Source organism: Chaetodon auriga, chromosome 11, assembly GCF_051107435.1.
Source record: "Chaetodon auriga isolate fChaAug3 chromosome 11, fChaAug3.hap1, whole genome shotgun sequence".
Taxonomy (NCBI): Eukaryota; Metazoa; Chordata; class Actinopteri; order Chaetodontiformes; family Chaetodontidae; genus Chaetodon; species Chaetodon auriga.
The window spans coordinates 6550802-6573577 of NC_135084.1; the positions used below are offsets into that span (position 1 = coordinate 6550802).

General features: G+C 42.0%; 2 protein-coding genes across 2 annotated transcripts in view; one reads left to right on the forward strand and one right to left on the reverse strand.

Moving 5' to 3' along the window:
* stk32c (serine/threonine kinase 32C) overlaps positions 1-15380 on the reverse strand; it is a 73669-nt gene extending 58289 nt beyond the window's left edge. The window contains exon 1 of the mRNA XM_076743538.1: positions 14939-15380. Coding sequence (XP_076599653.1) covers positions 14939-15020 — 82 coding nt within the window. The 5' untranslated portion in view covers positions 15021-15380. The remainder of the gene's footprint in view (positions 1-14938) is intronic.
* Positions 15381-16281: 901 nt separating this feature from the next.
* LOC143328455 (leucine-rich repeat-containing protein 27-like) lies at positions 16282-22721 on the forward strand. Its single transcript, XM_076743602.1, has 11 exons — positions 16282-16362; positions 16671-16962; positions 17139-17269; positions 17550-17608; positions 17971-18123; positions 18959-19160; positions 20329-20469; positions 20795-20900; positions 21463-21560; positions 22243-22363; positions 22486-22721. The coding sequence occupies exons 2-11, from the start codon at positions 16750-16752 to the stop codon at positions 22597-22599; spliced, it is 1338 nt and encodes a 445-aa protein (XP_076599717.1). The 5' UTR covers positions 16282-16362; positions 16671-16749; the 3' UTR covers positions 22600-22721.
* The last annotated feature ends 55 nt before the right edge of the window (positions 22722-22776 follow it).

Below are 22776 nucleotides of genomic sequence, written 5' to 3' on the forward strand. Positions count from 1 at the left end.
AAAAAAAAAGACTGCAATTAAGAGCTGGGACAACATGGAGAGGCAGGAAAAATTAAATAAATGTAAGAAAATGAAAGTGAATTTAGTGTGTGGTGCAAACTTTCTGTAGTCATATTTTGGTGTTAATTATGAATCCTAAGATAATGTAATTTTCATGAGACGTTCTTTATTAATCACCATCACAGTCGCTGCTCCCGGCACAAAGGCGGTTGTGTGGGGGGAGGAGGGGTGGCGATTTATCAAGAGCGCAGATGCTGATGAATTATGAGTTCAATTCGTATACAAGTACCTGCAGTTCAGATAGCTGCGGCATGATTCACTTCAAACAGATGCTTGCCGCTTCAAGGTTGCGAGTTTATGTTATGTAGTGCGACTTGAGAAAAGTTGGATGGATTCACTGTTTTCTGGTGCTGCAAGGTGTGATAAATACACAGTAGCTGCAGTGTGGTCAAGCACACGAATTACTCCGAGATATGCATTCCTGTGTCACCTGGATTATTGAGGTTAACTGTGCTTCCATCTCACGCTAATCAGTGTAATTTTAAAATAGAGGATGTGAAGTTTAAATAGGCTTAGCCAAATTTGGCTACAATGAGTGTTGAGATACATCATCCTCCGCTTTTCCCCCAAACCCAACAAGTCGTCCTCTGAGAACACCTCACAGTTATCTAGTAGAGAAAAGAGCTGAAATTCAATTGGCTTTAAAGCAAAAGCACGCAGACAGCAGAAGATTAAGTATTGATGCATTTCTCAGAAAATCAAAACAGCACCCACAACATCTCATTCTCCACTATGTGGCCTCCAATTTCACCCTCGGTTCCCCAAAGAAGCTATATCTAACTGGAAGAGAAACACTACATGATCAATAAACTGAACCAATGATACTGTTCCACTGTCACCTGAAATGGATGCATCAAGCTGAGCTGGGATGCTACCGAGGAATGAGAAGGAGGCAAAGCTCTATCCTAATGGGGGGCAACCTAATACCTTTGATGTCAGAGCTTGAGCACATTGATCTATGCGATACCACTTAATGCGATGGAGCCATGGTTCACCGTGCTCATTCCAGTCACGAGTCAAAGTGTTGTGCTGAGAGGGCTGAATTGGAAAAGGCAGAGATTGAATTTCTGTCACCGTTACTGTTGCTTGTAAAATACTTCCATTTAAAAACGTGACTTACCTTTCCCCTTGCACCTGCCTGTGCTAAGTTGACATGTCTATGACAAGCATCTGACAAGCAACGAAGCATTTAAAAGGCTGTTTTTTAAGTCAGACACAGCAACAATTGACCATGATTCTTTCATTACACCCAGTTGATGGATATCACTTCACTCCTCAGCTTGTTTTCATTTACTTTATCAAAATCAATGTGATAGGATGTTGAAGTTCGCAACCAAGCTGGAAAGCAATACCTAGTTCATAGAGGACTGCTTGCTTTGATGAGTTCTGTGCTGTCATAACAGTGCTTTTGTACTTCATACTGTTTCTACCTAAGACAACAAGGTAGATGGATGCACAGTTTGCACAAAGCCCAGCTTAACTGGCTCCAAATGAATCATTATGTCAATAATGGCAAAATTAATCTGAATATTGAAATATTGGTTGAGTGTATAATTAGTGAATATCAAAGTAAGGTTCAATCATTTCAAAATCTAACGCAGTTTGATACACAACACAGAAAGTGAACTCTGAAATGCTAATGCAGAGTACATGTAGAGACAACCAAGCCATCAAGTGAATGTGAATGCACCCTATGTGGATAAGCCCATTGGACTGGGATCAAAAAACCTCCTAGCATCGATCCCTTCCTGTTCTGTCTTTGGAGAATACGCCTCTGCTTCTAATCCAATCCCATACTGTCTGCCTCCGTACTATGTTATCAGCCTGTGTACAAGCTATTTCTCAGATTTTGCTGACAATTTTTTTTCCATTTGCATACACAGTGCACATAACCACGATGCAATATGCTTGGCAGCTTTATGGCATCAGCATCAGGGCACTGCTGGATATGATGGGCTACATACTTTGCTCAAGTTCTCGTGGCAGTAGTTTAGAATCTCTACACAGACGCTGGCTGAAGGATCAGAGTCTGGGTGCATGCGACACTTCGCCGTGCATGTGACTCCACACAGTGCCACTCGGATCATAGTAAGAACTGCTCTCAAAAAACTGTTTGCTTTACAGCAGCTTTTGCTCCCACGTGATTACTGAATATTTCATCGCAGTAGTAAGCCATATTTCACGGTCTGTAGTAGTCGAGCTGCTACTGGGACACATTTGAGTCTTTGATATTGAGCATCCAATCGAAATACACTGAAGCAGACGCAGGAAGACTTACTGCAGGATTCAAGTCATTGTAAATCCAACACATTTTGCTCTTGGCATTCTCCATTTCTCAAGTTATCTGACTGTAGGCCATCTTGATCGTGACCTTACACTGATGGTCTTTGATCTTTATTGATGGGACTCTCATTACAAAAAGGGGGGGGGGGGACTCACACATTCTTTTGATCAGCACAGGGAAGGCTGCATGTGCCCTGGATGGCGATATGGTGGCTTCAATCATCGCTGTTGGCAACATGCTTCGTTTCAAGTGGGTAAAGTTTTAAGACCAGGCTGTTGGAGGTGCACAAATAAGAGTGCATTTGCTGAAGACTGAGAAACACATGCATCAGAGGAAAGAACGTCAGATACATTGCTTGTTTGTGACAAAGAAAGAACTACTGCCTCTGTAGGCGTGGTGTTTCCCCTGTTCGCCTAAGAGATTTGTATGTAGCTAAAGTTTACTCTATAACTTGATGAAAGCAGATGCTTGACGCCTTAAATTTCAAACCAACACAATGGCAAAGTGCCTCTGAAGAGCGCTGAAGGCCACATTTGATGAATCTGTTTACTTAAATCACTATCATCACCGAGCAGCCATCATCATCATTTTCTCCTTGTACACTAGAGCACTAATACAGCCTAATTGCAGGCTCTCTAAACAGAGCATCTCATGAATATTCATAAGCGCTACAGAGCTTATTGTGTTTACAGGCGTGACAATTTCAGCTATGGATCTCAACACATAATTGGACAAGGGTAGGGAGATACGTACACAGGGTGTGCCGGTGCAACTCTATATTTAATTCCAGTGGTGAGTCGACAGTCCCTGCAGGCGGACTGTCATGTGGTTAAAATGTCTTTGAGTCTCCTTGCATGTGCATTAATTACCCTCAGAGTGGTTTTTTGATCTTCATCTGCTGGACGGCTTTTATGATGACACAAAAGAATCATGCTGCTGGAAAATTAAAGCAGCCATTAAGGCTTGATCTGGCTGGATTTTTTTTTTTTTTTCCCCTGGCAGTGTTTGTGTACTTCGCTAATGTGATGAACCTCTATTCAAAACAACCGCTGGTGCATGTGATTCATACACTGCACCTTGTTGCTAAGGTTACTCTGCAAATTAGAAGGGACTTACACTGCTGGTGCCTGAAGACCAATTGAGGTCATAGATCAGGGATGGAAGCGTCAGCTAGCCAAAGTTTCATTTGGTGTTTCACTGCAAACTGACAGAAAGTGCAGATACACAGGAAACACAGTGTATTTGTCACTGTGGTTGCCAAAGGGACCGCTCATCAACATGGTCATTTTGTGCATTTTTTGAGAGGGGATCATTTTTAACGTCCACAAGGGCGAAAAGGAACACCATGAAACAGCCACAGTGAGCTGTTAGACGAGCTGCAGGCCACAGGCTGGATTCCTCCATCTCCTCAGCAAGGTAACCAACTGCGCCCTTCTGTTGTGTGCAAAACTCCTCACTGTGCCAGCATGGAATCAGATCGCTGTTTCTTTCATTAAAACTAGAGTTTGTTTGGTTGCACTGTCAACAGATACACCAGTTGCTTGCCTATTGTGTTTCTAACAAAGTAGCTGTTCAAGGAGTATTGCCTCCTGGATTCTGTGTCCTTAAACAACACTTGCTGCTACCACAGTAACCAAGGGTGTCGCCAAATCAACCAGGACCCAAATCTAAAAGATTCTAACTTTAACCCTGCGTGTTTACCCCTGCACCCTGCAAATGTCCTCCCCATGCATTCAGACAAACCCAAACTCACAAACTGTGTGTACAGTATGTGTGAGTATGCACAGTATTGCATTGTCGTAACATTGAATAAGGTATGAAAAAGCTGCACAGATGTCAAGTAAATCCTCCCAAACAGGGAGCCATGTCCCTGAGAATGAAAGAGGAGATGTGAAATTGGACCGCTACACATAGAGAAATCACTACGGGAGGCTGTATCGTACATCTAAAGGCTGTCAAGACGAAGAAGGAGCAAGAGGAGAACACTTCAGAGGATAATTCTGCACTGCAGCATGGGGACTCTCGCATGCACAGCACTGTCACAAAGAAACATCATCTGGACCGTGTGAAAACTTCTGAGGTTACCATAGCAATGTGTCCCTTTGTGTGTGTGTGTGTGTGTGTGTGTGTGTGTGTGAGAGAGCGTGTTTTTCTCTGTCTATGTTACGTTACAGTGCTGCCACATCATCTCCTGGTCCCTGCATTGGCATAATTAATTCACTGTGATTCACAGCTCCTGGGACAGCACATTGTGGATTCATCATGTTTTGGCTCATTAATAAAACACCAGAGAGGCATGGTGCTGGACTTACGGTGAACTACCTGTTATAACTGGGGTCAGACAATGCACATAGATTATACTGCAAGTCAGTGTTAGTGTAGCACCGTGAAGCCAAGTCAGCCACTACATAATCACTGAAGCTGAAGGTACAGTCAAAGCTTCATCACCGCTGCTACTACGGCTTTTGAACCAAGTAGCAGATAAATGAATTATTCCATTATTGTCATCATCGAATTATCAGTGGAGTCACTTTTCAAGCAAAAACGGCAAACATACATTTGCTAGTGCCATCCTCTTCTGCGGTAAAGTGAAACACCTGAGGGTCGTCTGAGGGTGCCGACAAAACGAGCTTCGCTCTGGGGAAGACTTCACCTTGGTTTGTCAGAAAATGTTTAAGGCACTTTTGACAAAAGTTATTCAAGAAAATAATCTGCAAATGAAACAAGAATGAAAATAACAGCCGTAGTGTCTTTTAGATTTCATCGTTCTGATTCTGCTTATCGATTCTTATCAGTTCTTGCTTGTGACTCTTTCCTTTAAGTAAGAAAGAAACCAGAATATGGCGCAGTATAGGGTGGAATAAGCCTCTTACATGTTACTAATGATGAGGCGTTTTGTGATTCTTTTTGGCAAAGATTAAAAAATTATGTATAAATACATAAACTGAATGTTTCCTGTTTTATGCTTTTATTTCAATTGACTCACATTAGCTTTATTCTGTGGTCTTATGAAAAACACTGGATTCTTATGCAAAGTTTGGCATTCGAGAGCGAGCTGTTGACCACCGATGAAGGCAAACTCCCCGCTTCCGGTGTATTTCAACCCTGTTCTTCCAATGAAGACCTGTATCTCAGTGCTCAACCCTAACTGCTTCCACCACTCTTCAGTAGCACCCAGTTTTACAAACCGCTGGGCTGTGACACATGGCGGCGAGGAAACTGACCAAAATGCCATACTAACCTTTCGACTGTTCACAGAGGGATACATTAGGAATCTATTTAGAGCCTGGTGGGAGGCGGTGGGAGGGATTATGGTAGAGGGATAGGAAGAGGAAGAGCAGTCACAAAGAGTCTCCAAGAGAAAAGAAAAATTGGGATGGTGTACTGTAAATAGAGATCTATACTGTCTAGTTCCATACTGCTCGTGAGTTTAGAAGAAGAAAAAACAGCACTCTTTGTTTTCAGCCCCTCGCGGATGAAAAGAATACCGACAGCTGAATAATGCATCGTCCCTTCCAACACCAGCTGTCTTTATATGAACACATGCACAAAACACCAAAGAGCAGTATGTGATCCAGTGAGGCAGTGTTGAGGCACCACGCATTATTCACAATAGCATCTCTGCTCCTGATTTCAGGTCATTTCCAGGGAATGTTTCACAGACAAACATATGTTTTGCGTGTTTTAACAAGGAGAAGGAAAACTTTTATTATCACTATGAACAAAAAGGAAATTCAGTAGAAGATTGTAATTACATCTCAAGACCAAGAACAGCTTAATTTAAGCAACACTGTAGCTTTGTTTTCCAATCCTGGCAAAGGATACAATACACTAGCTGTGCTTAAGGTGAAGCATGGTATGTATGACACGGCCTAAAAGTGTGTTTAAGGTGAGAGGAAACCGACTCTGTGGCCTAGTTCTTTCCCCTTAGCAGCTTCGATTTGAAGAACAGGTAGGACACACAGTGTTCTGGCCTAGATACACATGACTTCTATTAGTCCTCACAGGTATTTAGGACAAGCACCAGAGCTGTATATCCAGTTCACCAGTCAGGTGTGCATCATATGATGCCTCAGCCCAAACCCAATTTTCAAAACCCCAACACTGTTACACAACACCTTTTTCACAGCACCCTTTGAAATCAACTGAGACGCGTCTCGTTTGACACCTTTAAGTGGCAGTGTGGCTGTTTTTATGGATCTCTGATGTACCAAGTGGAGGAGGTTTGTTTGCATACACACTCCCGGAGGTATAATGGGCAGCTGGAAAGGAGGAGCCTCTGTCAGATGTAATGGTGTCACATTTCAGTGCCCATTCACTGTAGAGAATCTCAAGACTGAAAATATGGACATGTGTGTTTGTGTGCCACCAGTGAGTCAGTGTGACTGCATGCACAAAAGTAAGCCGGTTACTGTTCGCTGTCTGTGATAATATGAGATACTGAGTGTCATGTAAATGAGAAACTCAGTGTACTTAATTGGGGAGAGGACTGGTTAGTTTCTGATGGGAAACCTGACGGGCTTCTTACTGTGTTTTACAAAAAGCATGAGTGCATGAGCACGACTTCACTGCTTTGAGCAGCTGGATGAAAGGGAAGATTATTACTTGTAGTGGTGCATCCTAGTGTCCAAAATAATTAAATCCAAAGCCCTTGGTTAAAAAATATGGTTGGGGGTAGGGGAGAAATCGGATTACTGGCTAACTGCATGTAAACACAGGTTTTAGAGAAACATGGATGTAAACACGCTCGCTGATTTCCTGCCTTTAACCTGATTTCTCTCAATAACCATGTTTCTTGTGTGCATGTAAACATAATGAGTGTGACAAACCCTCCGGCAGCACAGTTGGGCTCAAAGCAATACATAAATAAGTACAGTGGTGATGGTGGGTGGTGTGGTATTCTGACATCAAAGAGGCTGGCCAGCAGGCTGACAGTCCTGTCCTGTCCTCTTGCAGTCATGTGAAGAACAGAGTCACCTTACCCTGACCTCATTCTCTCAGTTACAAATAGCCTCCTGAAAAAAAAAAAAATCAAGTCCCAGATGGATGGCCATAAAAGAAAATGCCATCATTTCATTAGCAGTTTAAAAAGTTTGACCAATCTTGCACTCACATATATTAGAAATATATCTCAGATCTTATGGTAGTAGATTAAGTTCTATTGCTTTTCTGACGTAAAGAAACTACCTCTACTACTGTGACTTTTTTTTTTTTACTTTGAAAATATTATGACTGCATCGTGTCATCATAAAGATCAATAAATCACTGGAGGTTCACTACATGCATCCTCCAAACAGTGATGGTCCAATCATAGCAACTGTAGCACTAGGCACGGCAGGTCCGTCCACATGCTGAAGCAGTGTGCACTGGACTGTGGCAAAAACACAGTCTGGAGATTTGTGCAATTTTTATTTTATTTATTTATTCTTTTTGGTTTATAGCTTCTCTTGAAATGAAAATCCTCATAAGAAATTAGGGTTAACCTGTGTTTCTGTTAGAACATAAGACGCAATTGTTAGCATGTCCGGCTAACTAGCTAACTATCAGACTACCGCCGTGCACTCTGCCTGTACATTCATTGCACATGTCCAGTCTTCCATAAGGCTAGGCTAACATATTGCTAAAGCTATAGCAAGCTAGTCTCACAAGAAAGGCAGAGAAAAAAACAAAAGAGGTAAAAATTCCTAATGCTAACATGCTAGCTTGACTGCTATGAGTACTAACAAGTGAGTACTTCACTGTTAAAATTCATCATGATAATGTTAGGTCTTACCTGTGAATGAGACATGAGGCAGTTGGATAAAGTTAGCACTGATGATGATGTGCTGCACTCCAGCACACACCCACAGCAGTGAGCAGTACCTGCCAGGCCGGGTAGACGATTCAGAAAAAAATGGTTTTAATTGGTTTCCATGGGCAATAATGTCTGTGCTGGCTGCTAAATGAAACGTAGGAGCCCACGACACAGCACAGAGGCCTCCCCACACAGCCAGATACCACACACACACACACACCCTATGTAATGAATGGGATTACAAATGACAGAGAGTTTACACCTGTCTGTCTGTCAAACAACTTGTGTTGACTTTGTGATTTGCGATCTGTGTCTTTATCTTCTCCGATCCTCCTCACTTGCTCTGAGGTTGCCGCATGGGCACAGTGAAAATGTACTTACAGTTTCATTCAGGTTTCCCGCAGGAATTGGCTAAGTGAGAGTGCTGCGTCTCTTCACTCTGTCACGAATCTAGTTCAGTAATTGAAGTCGCTGGAATGAACTGAATGTGGGCAGAAAGCAGTGATATATTTCTCTTTAAAATAACTGTACGGCCAGAGAACAAAACATTGAGCTAACCTCACTGCTGCTGCAAGGGCGCCTACAGGTAACAGATTTGTTTGCTTTATTAGACACTCCTCTTATCAATTCCAGTTTTTCATTTCTCTTGACAAAGATGAGCAGATATATAAAGCTCAAGAGGTTGAGAAAGGGCACATGCAATGACAAAAACAACAGACTAAACAATCAGCAGGTGTGAGAGAATCCACACAGACACCCCTCCCCCATACCAAGCCCACTTCAGTTGCATCCTCCTGGTCTAAATCCCTTTCTCTCTGCACAAAAACTGACACACACACACACGCACACACCTGAACAAGCGAGAGCGACCTTTTTTTTCCCTCTGTTGTCGCCTCAGCATCAAGCTGAGCTCATCTCTTTGAAGACTCCTTCACTCTGGCACTAGAACTGCTACAACTGTCATCACCTGCACATCACCTGAAGCAAACAAGGTTACATAAGAGCGGCGCGACAGACAAAACGCACACAAGAGGCATTGTGAACTGCACAATGTCTCCTGTGGAGGAAACTATTTGTTCCCTAATGAAAAAGCAACGAGTTGGGAAAAAGTGACGTCCACTCTTGGAGCAGGACTAAGCATGGAGATTTTGACACGCCGCAGAGGGAAAAGCACAGGTGCAAATAATAAGAGTGATGGCAGAATTCCATTTAGCTGCTTTGGCTTCAGGGGCCTGCTGTTGTGCATGCTGGCTCACTGTCACACTGTCAGTACTATGACAATTGATAGAAAAAAAGCCATTATCAATGTTAGTTATAGTAACACCTGTGCTTTTTTCAATGCTGTGAACAAGGCTTATGCAAAGCTGTCAATAGTAGCAGAAGATGCAGTCAGATGTAAAAACACTGTCAGACCTGATTTACCAGCAGTCTGTTATTATGATAGTAAGTGGCCATCTATGCAGCTGTTAAATATAAATACAATGTCCTGATTAGAATGAATATAAGTGAGACATGTCAAGTATACCTCTAATGTAACAGCTTCCATCTGTGTAAAACTGGTGCGTTTTTCCACTCAAAATGAAGCAAGCTTGCGTAGGAGGAAAACCCTGTAATGCATCAACTGACATTTTAGCTGCTTTCATCTCTTACTCTGCAAATGCCAGTTTCACTCCTTTCAGTGCTTACACATACGCTGACGTTCTTTCATTTCATATTCTTTAAGAGTTCATCGGCTTTCAGTGATTACACTTGATACACAACTGACGTCTCAGCCCCTTTCAACGCATCCGCTTCAAATGACACTTCAACCCCTTTCAAGTCTCAGGTCTTCATCTTTGAATTAAAAAACTTCAGCTGTTCATACATTAATCATTCCTGTTGCCTTCAGTGCTTACAATTATACCGACACTTGAACTGAAATCTTTTAGTTTATACACTTGAACATCATGTCTTTCAGTTACTCCACTTCAACTGTCATGTCGAGCTCAATTTATGAACCACGCTTTGACTGACATTTTAACTCCTTTCAGTGCTTGAAGTTTGAGCTAAATGAGAGGCTGAGTGCTCTTCAGTTCCTTTCATTTTTGACTGCTGAGAGGAATTTAAGATCTCTAATGGTTTCAACTGATACTTTGACTGTACTCCATGGTTCAACTTCATACACTTAAACTAAAACTACAAAATCTTTCCTCACTGCCATTTTAAATGCCAGTTCAACTACTTTTTATACTTTAATTATCACTTTGACTTGAAGCCTTTCACTACTCAAGCTATTTAAAATTTCAGAAGAGATCATGCACATTTCCTTCGGAAAATTGAGCCTTTGCTAGTTTCATCTGATTTTATACATGTAGACTACAAATAAAGGCCTGCAGTTTAATTTATGGGAAAAAAAACTGCAATATAAATCTAAATATTGATCCGAGCTAGAATTACCGTTGTACACTTACAGTTGTTTGCCTCCAACAACGACTCAAGTTGCACTTTACTTTCATGTCTGTCCAGAAGACTTTGAATGAATCTGATAAAGGTATTTTTGTATTTTTTGGCATAAGGGAAGTTATCACGATAATGACTTCACTTAGAGACTGTTTTTCCACAGGAGAACAGGGGACTGATGGAGAGCTTCATCACATGGTGCAACAACAATCACCTGAAGCTCAATATCAACCCAACCAAAGAGCTTGTGTCAGACGACAGTGCTTCAAATATGGATGTTGCTGCAAAGAAGCTAGAAATTGTAAAACATGGCTGCTTCACACACATCTTCAAGCCTGCAGCACAGAAGATCTACACAATGAGCCCAGCCCAGCAAATGTGAAAGATGATGACAAACTTCCCCTTCTGTTCCTAAGTTATGGTGTTGAATAATGTCCAGAAAAGTGTTTTTGCCAAACACTATGATGTCACAGTGAAGCTGACCTGGACATAAAACGTCATCACCTCATCATTTAGCCTATGACACATTTGTGTGGAGTTTTCTCATAAATAGCAAATGAATTTGAATTTTTATGCCTCTGGTCAGGTGACTCGCGCAAAGTCACAAAAGCATATTTTGCTCAGTGATTTGAGGAAAATATGTCTGTGTGTATATTAGCTATTGCTTTACACTTGATCACAACAAGTGTTAAGTTGCAGCAAGGGAAATACTCAATAATCTCAGCTGTAGCCACTCACTGCGAACACACGATACCGAAATATGACCAGGACAATATTCGCCACCTATTGAGTTACTGCTAAGGCCAATTATGGTGGCCCACTGCTGTGGCATGAGGCCAGTAGCTGCAGGCAGCCATGAAGTTGGTTGAATAAAGAGAGTGAGAGAAACTGAGTGTATGTAACAGAGATGAAAGAAAGTGAGAGCCTCAGTATTCAGTGCAAGTAATCAACCATCTCTCTCTGCATCTATCTTTATCCCCAACCAAATCTGCTTTCATTGCCTCATACACTTATCCTTGAAGGGAAGAGCAGTCACGCACACACTCAGACATTCAGGCACAAACATGCACGCTGACACAAAGAATAGAAGTTGATCGTCCACAGAAGTGGAAATGTGCCTTTGGCTTCGCAATAATGATCAAATGCACACAATAATGCAACGACACAATAGCCAGACAACACAATTAAGAGCATATTCTGCATGCACAATCACGCACACATTTGGAATACTTTGTAAATCCTTTGGAGCAAAAATAACAAAGTACAGCAAGTCCGTGCCCATGCTCAATTAAAGCAGGCATTTGTCAATTCTGCGCTCTCTCCTGAATACTGCAGCACATTCACAACAAGTGCCCCTTTCAGAAAGCGACAAGCCAGTGCTGTTCCAAGTTCAGATGAGGACTTGGAGGGAGCGAAGTGCTCCTTTGTCTAGAGCCTGGCTAATGGTTAAACCAAAGACTCAGTCAGCTGCTACTCAACAACTCATTCACATTAGGGCTGCAATGAATGATTCTTTTCTTTATTGGTTCATTTATTGATCATTCTACCAACTGATTGATGAGTCATTAATTTCTTGAAAATTTAAAAAAATATTGACAATTTATATATATTCTGCACACGGAGCTGCTCACAATGCATCATTATTCACAAAGGTCATGGGGTAGGAATGTGCTTTCAAACCAAGGGGGAAGTACCCCCCTAAGGGATCACAAGATCAACCAGAGGGGTCGTGTGATGACTGACAAGAAAGGAAAAAAACTAAAGCATAACCTACATACATAAAATTAAGTTTCTTTTTGCTTTCTAGTCAAATACTGGATGGTAGCGCTCTTGAGGCTTCTAAAAATCATTCAAATGAGACAATCTGAGGGGAGAATCTTCACGTTTAAGACTTTATTTCTGTTCATTACTACATATACAACCAGTGACAAAGATGCCCAACTACCCATTGCTTCATTGTAAAGGCATAATTCAACATTACTCGCTTTTCTTCGCATGTCTAAATATAAAGCTACCACCAGCAGCCAGTTAGTTTAGGACAAACATAATGTGGTTTAATGGGTGGCTATGTGCTGGACTATCTCTTGGCCGGGTGCAGTGTCTCAGCTGGTTGCATCGCAGCCTTACAGTGATGACACTGATGAAGTTACCTTCCCAAGCCTACAAATAGTTCAACACATCTGAAAGTTAACAAGCTATGTTCATTGATTTAGCAGCCAAAGAGAAAAAGAAGAGACTTCTGTGATGAATGATGATGCAGGGCATGCTGAAGTGTCTACCAGACCACACCTGCTTAACCGCCATCTATCTAGCACCGACTTACTAATTTCTCCCCCTGGATGCTGTTGTCAAAGAGCGAAAAGCAGTGCAGAAACATGCAGGATGTGCACCTCAATCAATTCCACAGCCTTCCTTTGCTAATCAAACTATCTGCCAAAAAAAGCCCTTTTGGCAGCTACGCTTGGACATCAACCTGACCGCTTGATTATGTTTGCAGCCTTTTCAGCCAAATGCTGCTCTAATATTACTGCCTAATGTAGGCCATATGCTGTTTTCCAAGAAGCCAAGAGATACTGTTTCTAAGAGACCTGACAGCCAGCAAGAGACATCTAGAGCCTAAGTCAGCATCCACAATGCACTGCACCACTGTTTGCTCACACAGTTATCAGCGCTCGGCAGCTCTTTGAAAGATGAACAGGGTAAAAGAGAAGCAGCTGCTTTACAAAGACTGTAAACTGTGCAGAATCAGCGCTTCACAAGTGTTCAAGGTGATGAGACTGACGTTAACAGTTGTCTCTTTTTCATGCGTATGTGCCCTCCACTCCATACCTACTGTTCACAATGTGTGCAGCAGAGGAGTGTTTCATTGCTGCATAAAGGGACGCACTCTACAGTACAGCTTTGTAATAGCAACACTGTGTAATTGCATCAAACGCATCTTCGCAGCAAAGAACAGAATGGACCTCAATCTATATACATCGTGGTGGTTATGACAAAGGCAGAGACGATGACCATAATGATGCATTGACTCTTGACACAAAGGACAGAAACTGAAATTGAAGCACAGCAGTTAGAACTGTTTTCTAATTCATACATAAATGGCACCTGCCTCATATTGATGATAGGGGTGTATCAAAACCGACTTCAGGTGATTAAGGTGATAGAGGCTCTCTCTCTCTCTCTCATTCCCTCTCTCTTCTTCTTCACACCTCAGCCTTGAGATGTTCAGCACTGAGCCTCAAGGTTTCTCCTTTAATTGCACTGAACAGCTCCAGAAACACAGCCTGGCCAAGAACATCTCTCCAAACCTTAATGTATACTAACCAATGTGGGCTTTGATCAACTGCTGGGGGGGGTGAGAAAACACCACTTATGACTGTAGGGCCACTCCTCTTCTTTTCAATAACCGCTCCCTGGAACAGTCATCTGTCTTCCAGCTGCACACTGTTCTTCAAGGCTATTGACAAAAAGCTGTAAGCTTAATTGGGTTATCCTTTTATGTAGGAATGTGCGCTAAACACACACACTCACACACACAGGCCATATGACCACATCCCTGCAGTGAACTGACCTCATTTGCTCAAGTTTCGCCTGTAACTTGGCCAGCACATTGATGATAGCTCTGTAGCAACACTGGATTTCTGCAGTCTATCGGAGAGATTCGGTGATGCAGTGCAGAGCTTACTGGGTGCACGTCCAAGAGGCTTATTCCCCATACAGTGACAAGAGATCATGAATTAACATTACTTCCATGCATGACACTAATCTTGTCTTAATTATGCAATTAACTATCTGTCTTGGAATAGTGCACACTTCAAAGAGTTCATTCAGGCATTGACGCGTTTTCTCACACTATGAGCGGATATTTCACAGTGACTGAGTGGTACTGCTGCACTTTGAGAAAGATTCACGGGCTAATTTAAAGTGGGAAAGTACAGTGCCGTCAGTTTGCGTTGTGCAGGCGCTCAATTTAAGGTTACTTTGCTTGTTTCACTGACGCCTCTGGGTGATAAACCTGACACACAGGTGAGCTGTCCGTTAGCAGAAAGTTAGACTCAACACCTCCAACATTTCCGAAACACAAAAATATCCAAACGTGGGAAACACACGTCGTCTTTTACAAAGCAACCGTGTCCTTCCAACAATCCTAAAAGTAACTTTGGCAACTTCGGCACCACAGCACAGCTCGACGTCAACATGGCAGGCTGGTGCTAGCTTAAAGCACACTACGCCGTAAAATAAAGAAAATATCGATTAAATAGTGGCAAACATAACTATAACTCTTAGCTGCAACTTCTAAACTTAGCGTCATTTTTGCTCGGGCTTTTGAGGAAGCCGCGCTTTACTTTTCCATCACTTACCATCTTCCTTTTCGTCGAAGACTGGTCTCTTTGAAGAACTATTGGCTCCCATCCTCTTCTTCCACTTGCCCCAGTGAAACATTGATGCTCAGATTGCATTCCTCGCCTCTTGAAGAGAAACTACAGCTCTGCGTTGGACACCTTCCTCAAAAGACAGCAGTCAGAAACACACATTTCACCCAAACCGTGGCCGTTATTTCGCTTTATTTTGTCCGTTATTTTATTCTGCCGACAATTTCAGCGCCGCGACTTAAAGTCTGTCTGAACCCGAGGGGAACACATGGAGCAGGCGCCGACGGACTGCAAAATATTTCATAAGAAACACTGTTCGGGTTTTTGTTTCAGTTGGAGGTAAATACAATCACTCGGTTCTGGTGGTGTTCAGTTGTCTTCCGTAGCCTGCCAGCCGAACCAACAGACTTGTTTGTCGGGGCTGAGAGTAAGAACTGCGTCGAGTTAGATACAGTTAGCCCCCAAAAAACAGGAAGTCATACAATCTGGCCTTAGAAATAAAAGCTTTAAATATTGCAGGAGCGCTGCGGTCGCCTCAAAAAGGCGACTGCACGTGACATCATACAGAACAATTGGAGAACTATATAGGCTATAGGTTAATTACCTTAATCAACTAATTCGAACAATTAACATTGTAGCAGTGTAAAATCAAGAATAAATCAGACAGTAGATATGCAAGAGAATGGGTATGATGTATATTAAAATGAATAAATATTACTCCAGGAACAGAACATGAAGAAATAAAATTGATTTATATCATTCATAAGTCCTTCTAGTTTAGTTTTATGTTTCCTCCTTTACTTTTGTTGCACGCCTTTGCAGAGGATACTTTTATGTTGAAAGTAATAGCCGGAAGTTACCCCTTGGTACTCTGACTAACTTAATACTTGTGAGAGTGTGTGACAGTTTCTGACCAGTGACTGTAGTCGACGTAGCTCTGTATCACCGACTGTCATGCATATCAACACATAAAGACCATCCTCTTTAGGTGAAGCCGGGATAGCTCAGTACAAACTGGAGGGTTTCCATCGCTTGTTACCATCAGAAAACTGGTGCTATCACTTGTCCTCCAGCCCAAATGAACCCTAGTGAATTATTCCACGATTTCATTAGAGGATGCATGGGTGGTGCCGGATCACTGAGGGGGAAATGGATTTAACACTTCGGTTTATTTGCTTATGTTGCTGCGCTGTTGCAGTAGTTCACATTATAAAATATGACATGTAAATTTATACATTATAAGTCATGCGACATGTACAAACTATGAATCAGTTTTACATGTTTTTTGTTTGTTTGTTTTGTTTTGTTTTAATAACAGGATGATACATTATGGATGCAGTTCGCTTTGTTTGCACGTGGTCATTTGCCGTAGTTTGTGTTGACCTCGTTGCCATAGTTACAACGTCAAACCGGTGAGTTAGCCGTAGGGGTAAAAGTTAGCATGACATTTTCCTTGTTCGTATTTTTTCGTTTTAAAAACTGTTTATTTTAAGAAGATACTGAGTCACGTTGACGGGCAACGAGTACGTTTATTGAAATTAAGTAGATAAGATAATACCCGTGCGGGTGCACAGTAGGTCAGCTGAGCCATATGCTAATATTAACTAGCTAATGTCAGGGAGCAGCAGTGGGTGAGTAGCTAGCACCTGCTACTCGGCAAGTGGTTTAGACGGAACCCGTCCATTCAATGAGATACTAACACGACTTTTCTCCCTTTCAGACACAGGCAGAAAAGACACCTGAACGCCACCAACAATGGCCTGTGTACAGCACATATCTCAGCATCACCTCTAACTACAATGTGTTCCCCGGAGAAGGAGGAGGGGGCGTCCGACCCGCAGCTGAGCTTTGTCTTTGGGAACAGTTTTGTCACACCACAGGCCCCCCACATTCCGCCTGAGGATGCTGAGCCACAGGAGCCCCCTGAACATTATTCAACAGAGACATTGTGTCTGAGCAGATCTAAGCTGAGACATGTTGCAGACAGTATTTTGAAAAATAGCGCTATAAAGGTTCGTTTGGGCTTCGCTGTGCATTTGTCAACCTCTGCCCACCGATGGCATCTGCTGCAGTGCTTTTCTGGCAAGAAATCAGCAGTGCATTCAGTGGGCCAACAGTTTTATATCTCTGTATTATTTGCTCTTCTGCTTTGTCTGTTAATTCTAACTGTTCAATGTATCATCTTCAGTATTTATATCTTGAAGGCAACCAGTTATCCAGTGTCCCAGATTCATTGTTCATCAGCTTAGCCAACCTGCTGTGGCTAGACCTCAGAAATAACCAAATTGCATCACTCCCTGCCGAAATTGGCTTGCACAGGTAGGTTACTTATGCAACTGCTCCTTGAAATATACACTGATTTATTACAAACGCCTCGGCAGTGGCAGTACAGTATGTTTCCTTGTCACATTTCTGACCATTTTGAGATAAGAATTTGCCTATTTTTGAGTTCTGTTTAATAGCATTTGCTCTGAAAACCAAGTTCATGATTCCAAAGTATGGTCAAATGAGATTCTTTACATTCTTTACACTTAACATGTGTCTTGGTTAATATATAGCCCTTGCAAGCATCTTGTAATCTGTGATTTAATTCATGCAGGTCTTTGAAAACGTTACTTCTGGAAGGGAATCCCATCTCAGAACTTCCACCAGAGTTGGGTGAGTTGACTCACCTTTGCCAGCAAACAATGTCTCTGTCCTTTTAAATACCAAGCTGCCTTTCTGTTTGATCTGTTTCAGTAAACCTCACTGGCAGCAAATTGTAATCTAGATTACATGCAATGAAAAACTAGTAATATGGTTCCACATGTTTTGCTTTCCTCTCAGCTGTTGTCACTAAAACTGTTACTGATCCTCTGTTGCTTGCATGTACAGTACATTAATGTTGATAATCAAGGAAGATAAAGTATGTAAGATTCTTCTACTGATGTTGTAAATTATTCTTTACAAGAGTGTCAGTTAAAAAAGTGTAACCAATAAACAAAGTTCGAAAAGATTCTTTTTCTGTCCATTTTTCCCAGGAAATGTGATCACCCTCAAAGGCCTGAACCTGAGGAACTGCCCCATCAGTTTCCCTCCACAAGACATTGTGAACCAGGGGCTCCAGAGCATCCTCCAGTACCTCAGGAGTGTTATGGCTAATCGGCCAGTTAGCGCGAGGAAAACCTCCCCAGGTGAGTCAAAGGCACCTTAACTTTGTACAGTGCAGCAGCACGTTGTTCAGTATGCACGTGCATTCTAGCCATCTGCTGTGTCAAAGATAGGACGGCTGGCCACAAAAATAGCTCCTTGCCCTGGTACCACTTCACTGGTGTGACTTCTGTTGCCTTGGAGACAGCGCATGCCACTCGGCCGACTCTTTTTTCCCCCGTTCTAGCTCTGTAATATTTTTAGCCAGATGAAAATGATCGATAACCTGTGGGCTCTAAACGGGAGCTCTCTGTCACTAAGCACTGTCTGGAGGTAATCACTGTGAGAAGCCCAAGACAGCCCTCCACAGGAGAGGCTGCTGCTGCACAATGAGCAGAGCCAAACCCCTCAATCAAACCATTTATCTCCCTGCATACAAGGTTATTAACAAAGGCCGGGCTCCTGTCTCCTGGGGGAAATCTCCGTTCATTTAATTGGCTCAGAGTTTAGCAGATTTGAATATATACCATTCATTTACATACTGCATTGTCATCAAGTTTTTTAAGCTGCGATAATATAGAGTATTTAGCCCATTTGAGTTTAATTACCCCACATTTGGATAAAAGTTACATTCAGCCCCTTGATTTCTTACTTAAGTAAAAAATTGTCACTTATCCCTCTCTGCAGTAAGAAGGAAGTGTTTTATTTGCTATTTTTGGTTATGTAATTGTGTTGGTAGAATGCTGGCATATCTTTGCTGCAGTTGGAAATGAACTGTATTCTATCAGTAGTTCTTCATAGTCAACCAGTTATCATCGTCTGCCAGGACTGGCTGCCCCCACATTATAATTGTAGCTGCCACGCTTGTTTCATTAGTAGACTTGCCAGTGGTGGAGAAGCTCCAGCTGTCAGAGCTGATGGGGTCCAGTGTGGAGGAGCATGATGAGTCGGTGGATGAGGACGAGCTGCAGAGATTCAGGGAACTCAAACAGAAGATGATCCTGCTAGACAAAGCTGAGCTGGACCCAGTAACTCAGTGCAATAGAAACCCAAAGTCACGTCTTCTTCCTGTTACTACAAGGTAAGCAAAGTAAAAGTATTTGGGTGAAAGGAGTATGTTGGGAGATGTGCTTATTTCTTTGAGAACACTGGACCACTTTCATATCTGTGCATTGATTATGAAGCTGCAACCAATGGTTATCTTAGCTTAGCATTAAGACTGGAAATGAGGGGAAGCAACTAGCATGGCTCTGTCCAGAGGTTACAAAATCTTCCTACCAGCATCTCTAAAGCTCACACATTATTTTACAGGGTTATGTGCCAAACCAGTTCTTTGGCAGGGACCAGTAATTTCATGGAGTTGCCTGACAGCTGGTCCCAGCCAAGAAACAGTCACTTATAACTAGGGCTGCAACTTATTTTCATTGTCGATCATTTTCTCGATTAATCGATTAATTGTTTTGTATATGAAATATTAGAAATTGGTGAAAAACGTCAATCAGTGTTTCCCAAAGCCCAAGATGATGCTGTCACATGTTTCAGGTTCATGCACAACCCATAGATATTCAGTTTACTGTTAACCAGAAAATATTCACATCAAATAAGTCGGAATCAGAGAATTTCCTTCAAAAAAGGAAAGGTAGTTAGGTAGATTTTGTTGTCGTTGGACATTGAAAGGCTAGCTGTCTCCAGTCTTTATGCTGCTGGCTTTAGCTTCATGTTTATCAGACAGACAGTGTCGATCTTCTCATCTCTCTGTCAGAAAGTGAAGAAGTGCATTTCCCAAAATGTCAAACTATTCCTTTTACAAAAGTTCTAGGCCAGATGCAATTGAGAGTTGCACATTTAAAATATTTATTTCAGGGTGAGAGAGATCAAAATGGTTAGTTTTTTAATGTCTCCTGCCATTGTTTTTGTACAGTGTTTCCAGGCAGCAAATACCTGTTGGCATAAATCATTTTTTACCTGTTCAGATATACTCTGCAGTGAAGTTTGAAAGTGTTACTGACTAATAGTAGGACAGAGGAGGGGAATTAGTTTTGTTTCAGTAGATAACTTTTGTGCTGAGGTTGGTAGGTGGAGGGCCAAGTGTATGGCACGGAGCCTTGGAAAAGGACAGCAAAACACTTTTTAATGACATTCTCTGCAGAGGAGACCAAGTGATAAAAATCTCTCAGGCTGTCTCCACTGGGACTCACAGCTCAGGAGAGCTATAAAAATAAAGCATTTTGTTTCAATTTATTTGTCAGAAAAAAGGCAACTACCAAGGGTGGCATAATTCCCGAGCTCTCCCTGTTTGACACGCAGCATCGGAAGAGGCCAGAGGAAAGGAGACGGGCTGCAGTGAAAGAGATGAAAGAGAAACAAGCTCTTGTCGAGCAGAGAAGAAAGTAAGTTGATTTCTGCTGTAAGAGCTTAAGTTCAGTATAACAAATACCCCACTGACTATCGTATTGCACTCAATTTTGACCATTAAATTACATTGACTACATTGCACAGAATATTCAGGCCAGGTGATAACAAAGATAAGACAGCATGCTATTTGATAAAGCAGGGCTACATTGTATTTAATTGGCATTTGCCCAACACATCGTGAAAAAAATATGTCAAGAATAATCAATGTTTACAGACCCTTGCAAACATTTAGGCACAGCAGCCCAAGTGTTCCTTGACATACATCTTTTTACAGCACATTGTTATCTGGCTCTCCCATAGAAGCCAAGAGGCTCTTCGTAAGTGGCGCACGCAAGCCAAGATCACACAGCAGAAGAAAATCTCTGAGTACAAATGGAAGGAACATGAAAGACAAAGAAAAGGAGAGGTATGTGTGAAATAAACCGCCTAAATTTACACCTGTCAACCTGCCAGCCACAGGGGGGCAGTAGAGCACCACCTCTTTCTCATTAGGCAGACAGCTCTAACAAAAAATAGGAGATTACAATAAGATAAAACATTTTTATGTGAGTGATGGTCGTTTCAGGTCCCTGTTGAAGGCACTAACAGATGCCAGTGATCACACAGCTGCAACATAAGCTATCAAAGCTAATGTATGCATGCAGGCATGCACAAACTGGAGACAATGCAGATGGATGGTTTTGAGTAATTTGACTGTCAACCACATTTGCATGCATACAGCTGAAGAGCTGCTCATAATGTTTGCACCGAACCAGCAACATCAGAGTAAATTTTCACTGAAAAATCTAATAAAAACCAACAACATTTTGAGCAATATGACACAATGAGGCTGTTACGTTGCAGCTATGCAACTATACCTATAAGCTATGTTTGTGGGATGTGTTGCAATAGCTGTATCATCCTATATGTACACAAGCGCTGCTCCAAATTTTTTTGTACCTGATAGCAAACATCTTTCTCTGTTACAGGAAGCAGAAACAGACTCCAAACCTGGTGTGCAGGACAGCAGTGATACCCCTCAGAGTCACATGCCCAGCATGTCCATCACAGGGTGTGAGGAGGCCAGGTAAATCGAAACTCTGGGTGACCAAAATGCTGTCTACTGCGAACCAGAAAAAAAGTAGAACATCACAACCTGGAACCTGAGCCAGTGTAACAATTAGAATCTGACATGCTGCATTGTTTTGTGGGGTCAGTATGACAGATAGCTTTAACACTGAATGAATAGAAAAATAAACGGTAAATGGACTGTATTTACATATGAACCTGAAGAAAAGACTGCTGTACATACTGTGCTTGTAATATTTTGGATTTTGGGTGTATACAATTTAAACCACTATACAGAACATTCTGGTCCATAGGGGTACAGACACAACAGGTCTTTGTCCAGACCTTAAGGCATTTTGCATGGTCTAGAATCGCTGTGCAGGTGCAGGTGGAAAGCTAGAGACACCTAGTGGACAAAGAGAGAACGTGCACCCACCATAAAGCAGCAGTTTCTTTTGTTCTTCTTGGCCAACATTATGTCTAAAAACAGGTAAACCAGAGCAGATACTACACCTTAAACTTTTCTGTTTTCGTTGAAAGAATACATCTTAAGTGTGGAGAAAACAGCCAGTCGCAGGCTTACGTGTTTACAGAGTCGTCTACCAAACATAAAGGCTCTGATACCACAGGCTATACTTAAACATCTAAATATTCAGTCTTTTGGAATGAAGTTTTGACCTTTGACCTGTGTGGCCCTCCAGATCGGCCCATGAGCTGGAGCAGCAGATCCATGCCTGTGTTGAGGCGATGCAGGAGAGACGCAGGAGTCCCAGGGGCACAACCACTGAACAGATGGCAGTGGCAGAGCGAGATGTGGAAGAGGTCAGAACTATAATTTATTATTCACACAACCCATCTTGGTGGAACTCAGAGGTTATTGATCTGAATTTATTTTTTGCTTTATTGTTTTGTTCTGTTTTGTTTCTTCTCACTCTGAATGGCAGGTGAGGAAGCTACAGGCTCGGCTTCTGGAGAGGAAGAGAAATCGGGGAAGAAATCCTGGAAATAGTTTTACTGTCTTCACAGGAGACACGTTTCAGAGCTTCCTTGACAACTGACCGAGAGTATAATGCATGCCATTCATGCTGGTTGACTTTTGCGGTATTGAATTCATTCTGAAGATGAATTGTAAAGACAAACCCTTTTACCATTGTAATGCTCACAACCCAAAAATAAAGATCACAAGGCTGTTACTGGTCAAGTGAGTGTTTAGAAATTTTCCATGGTATTGTTCC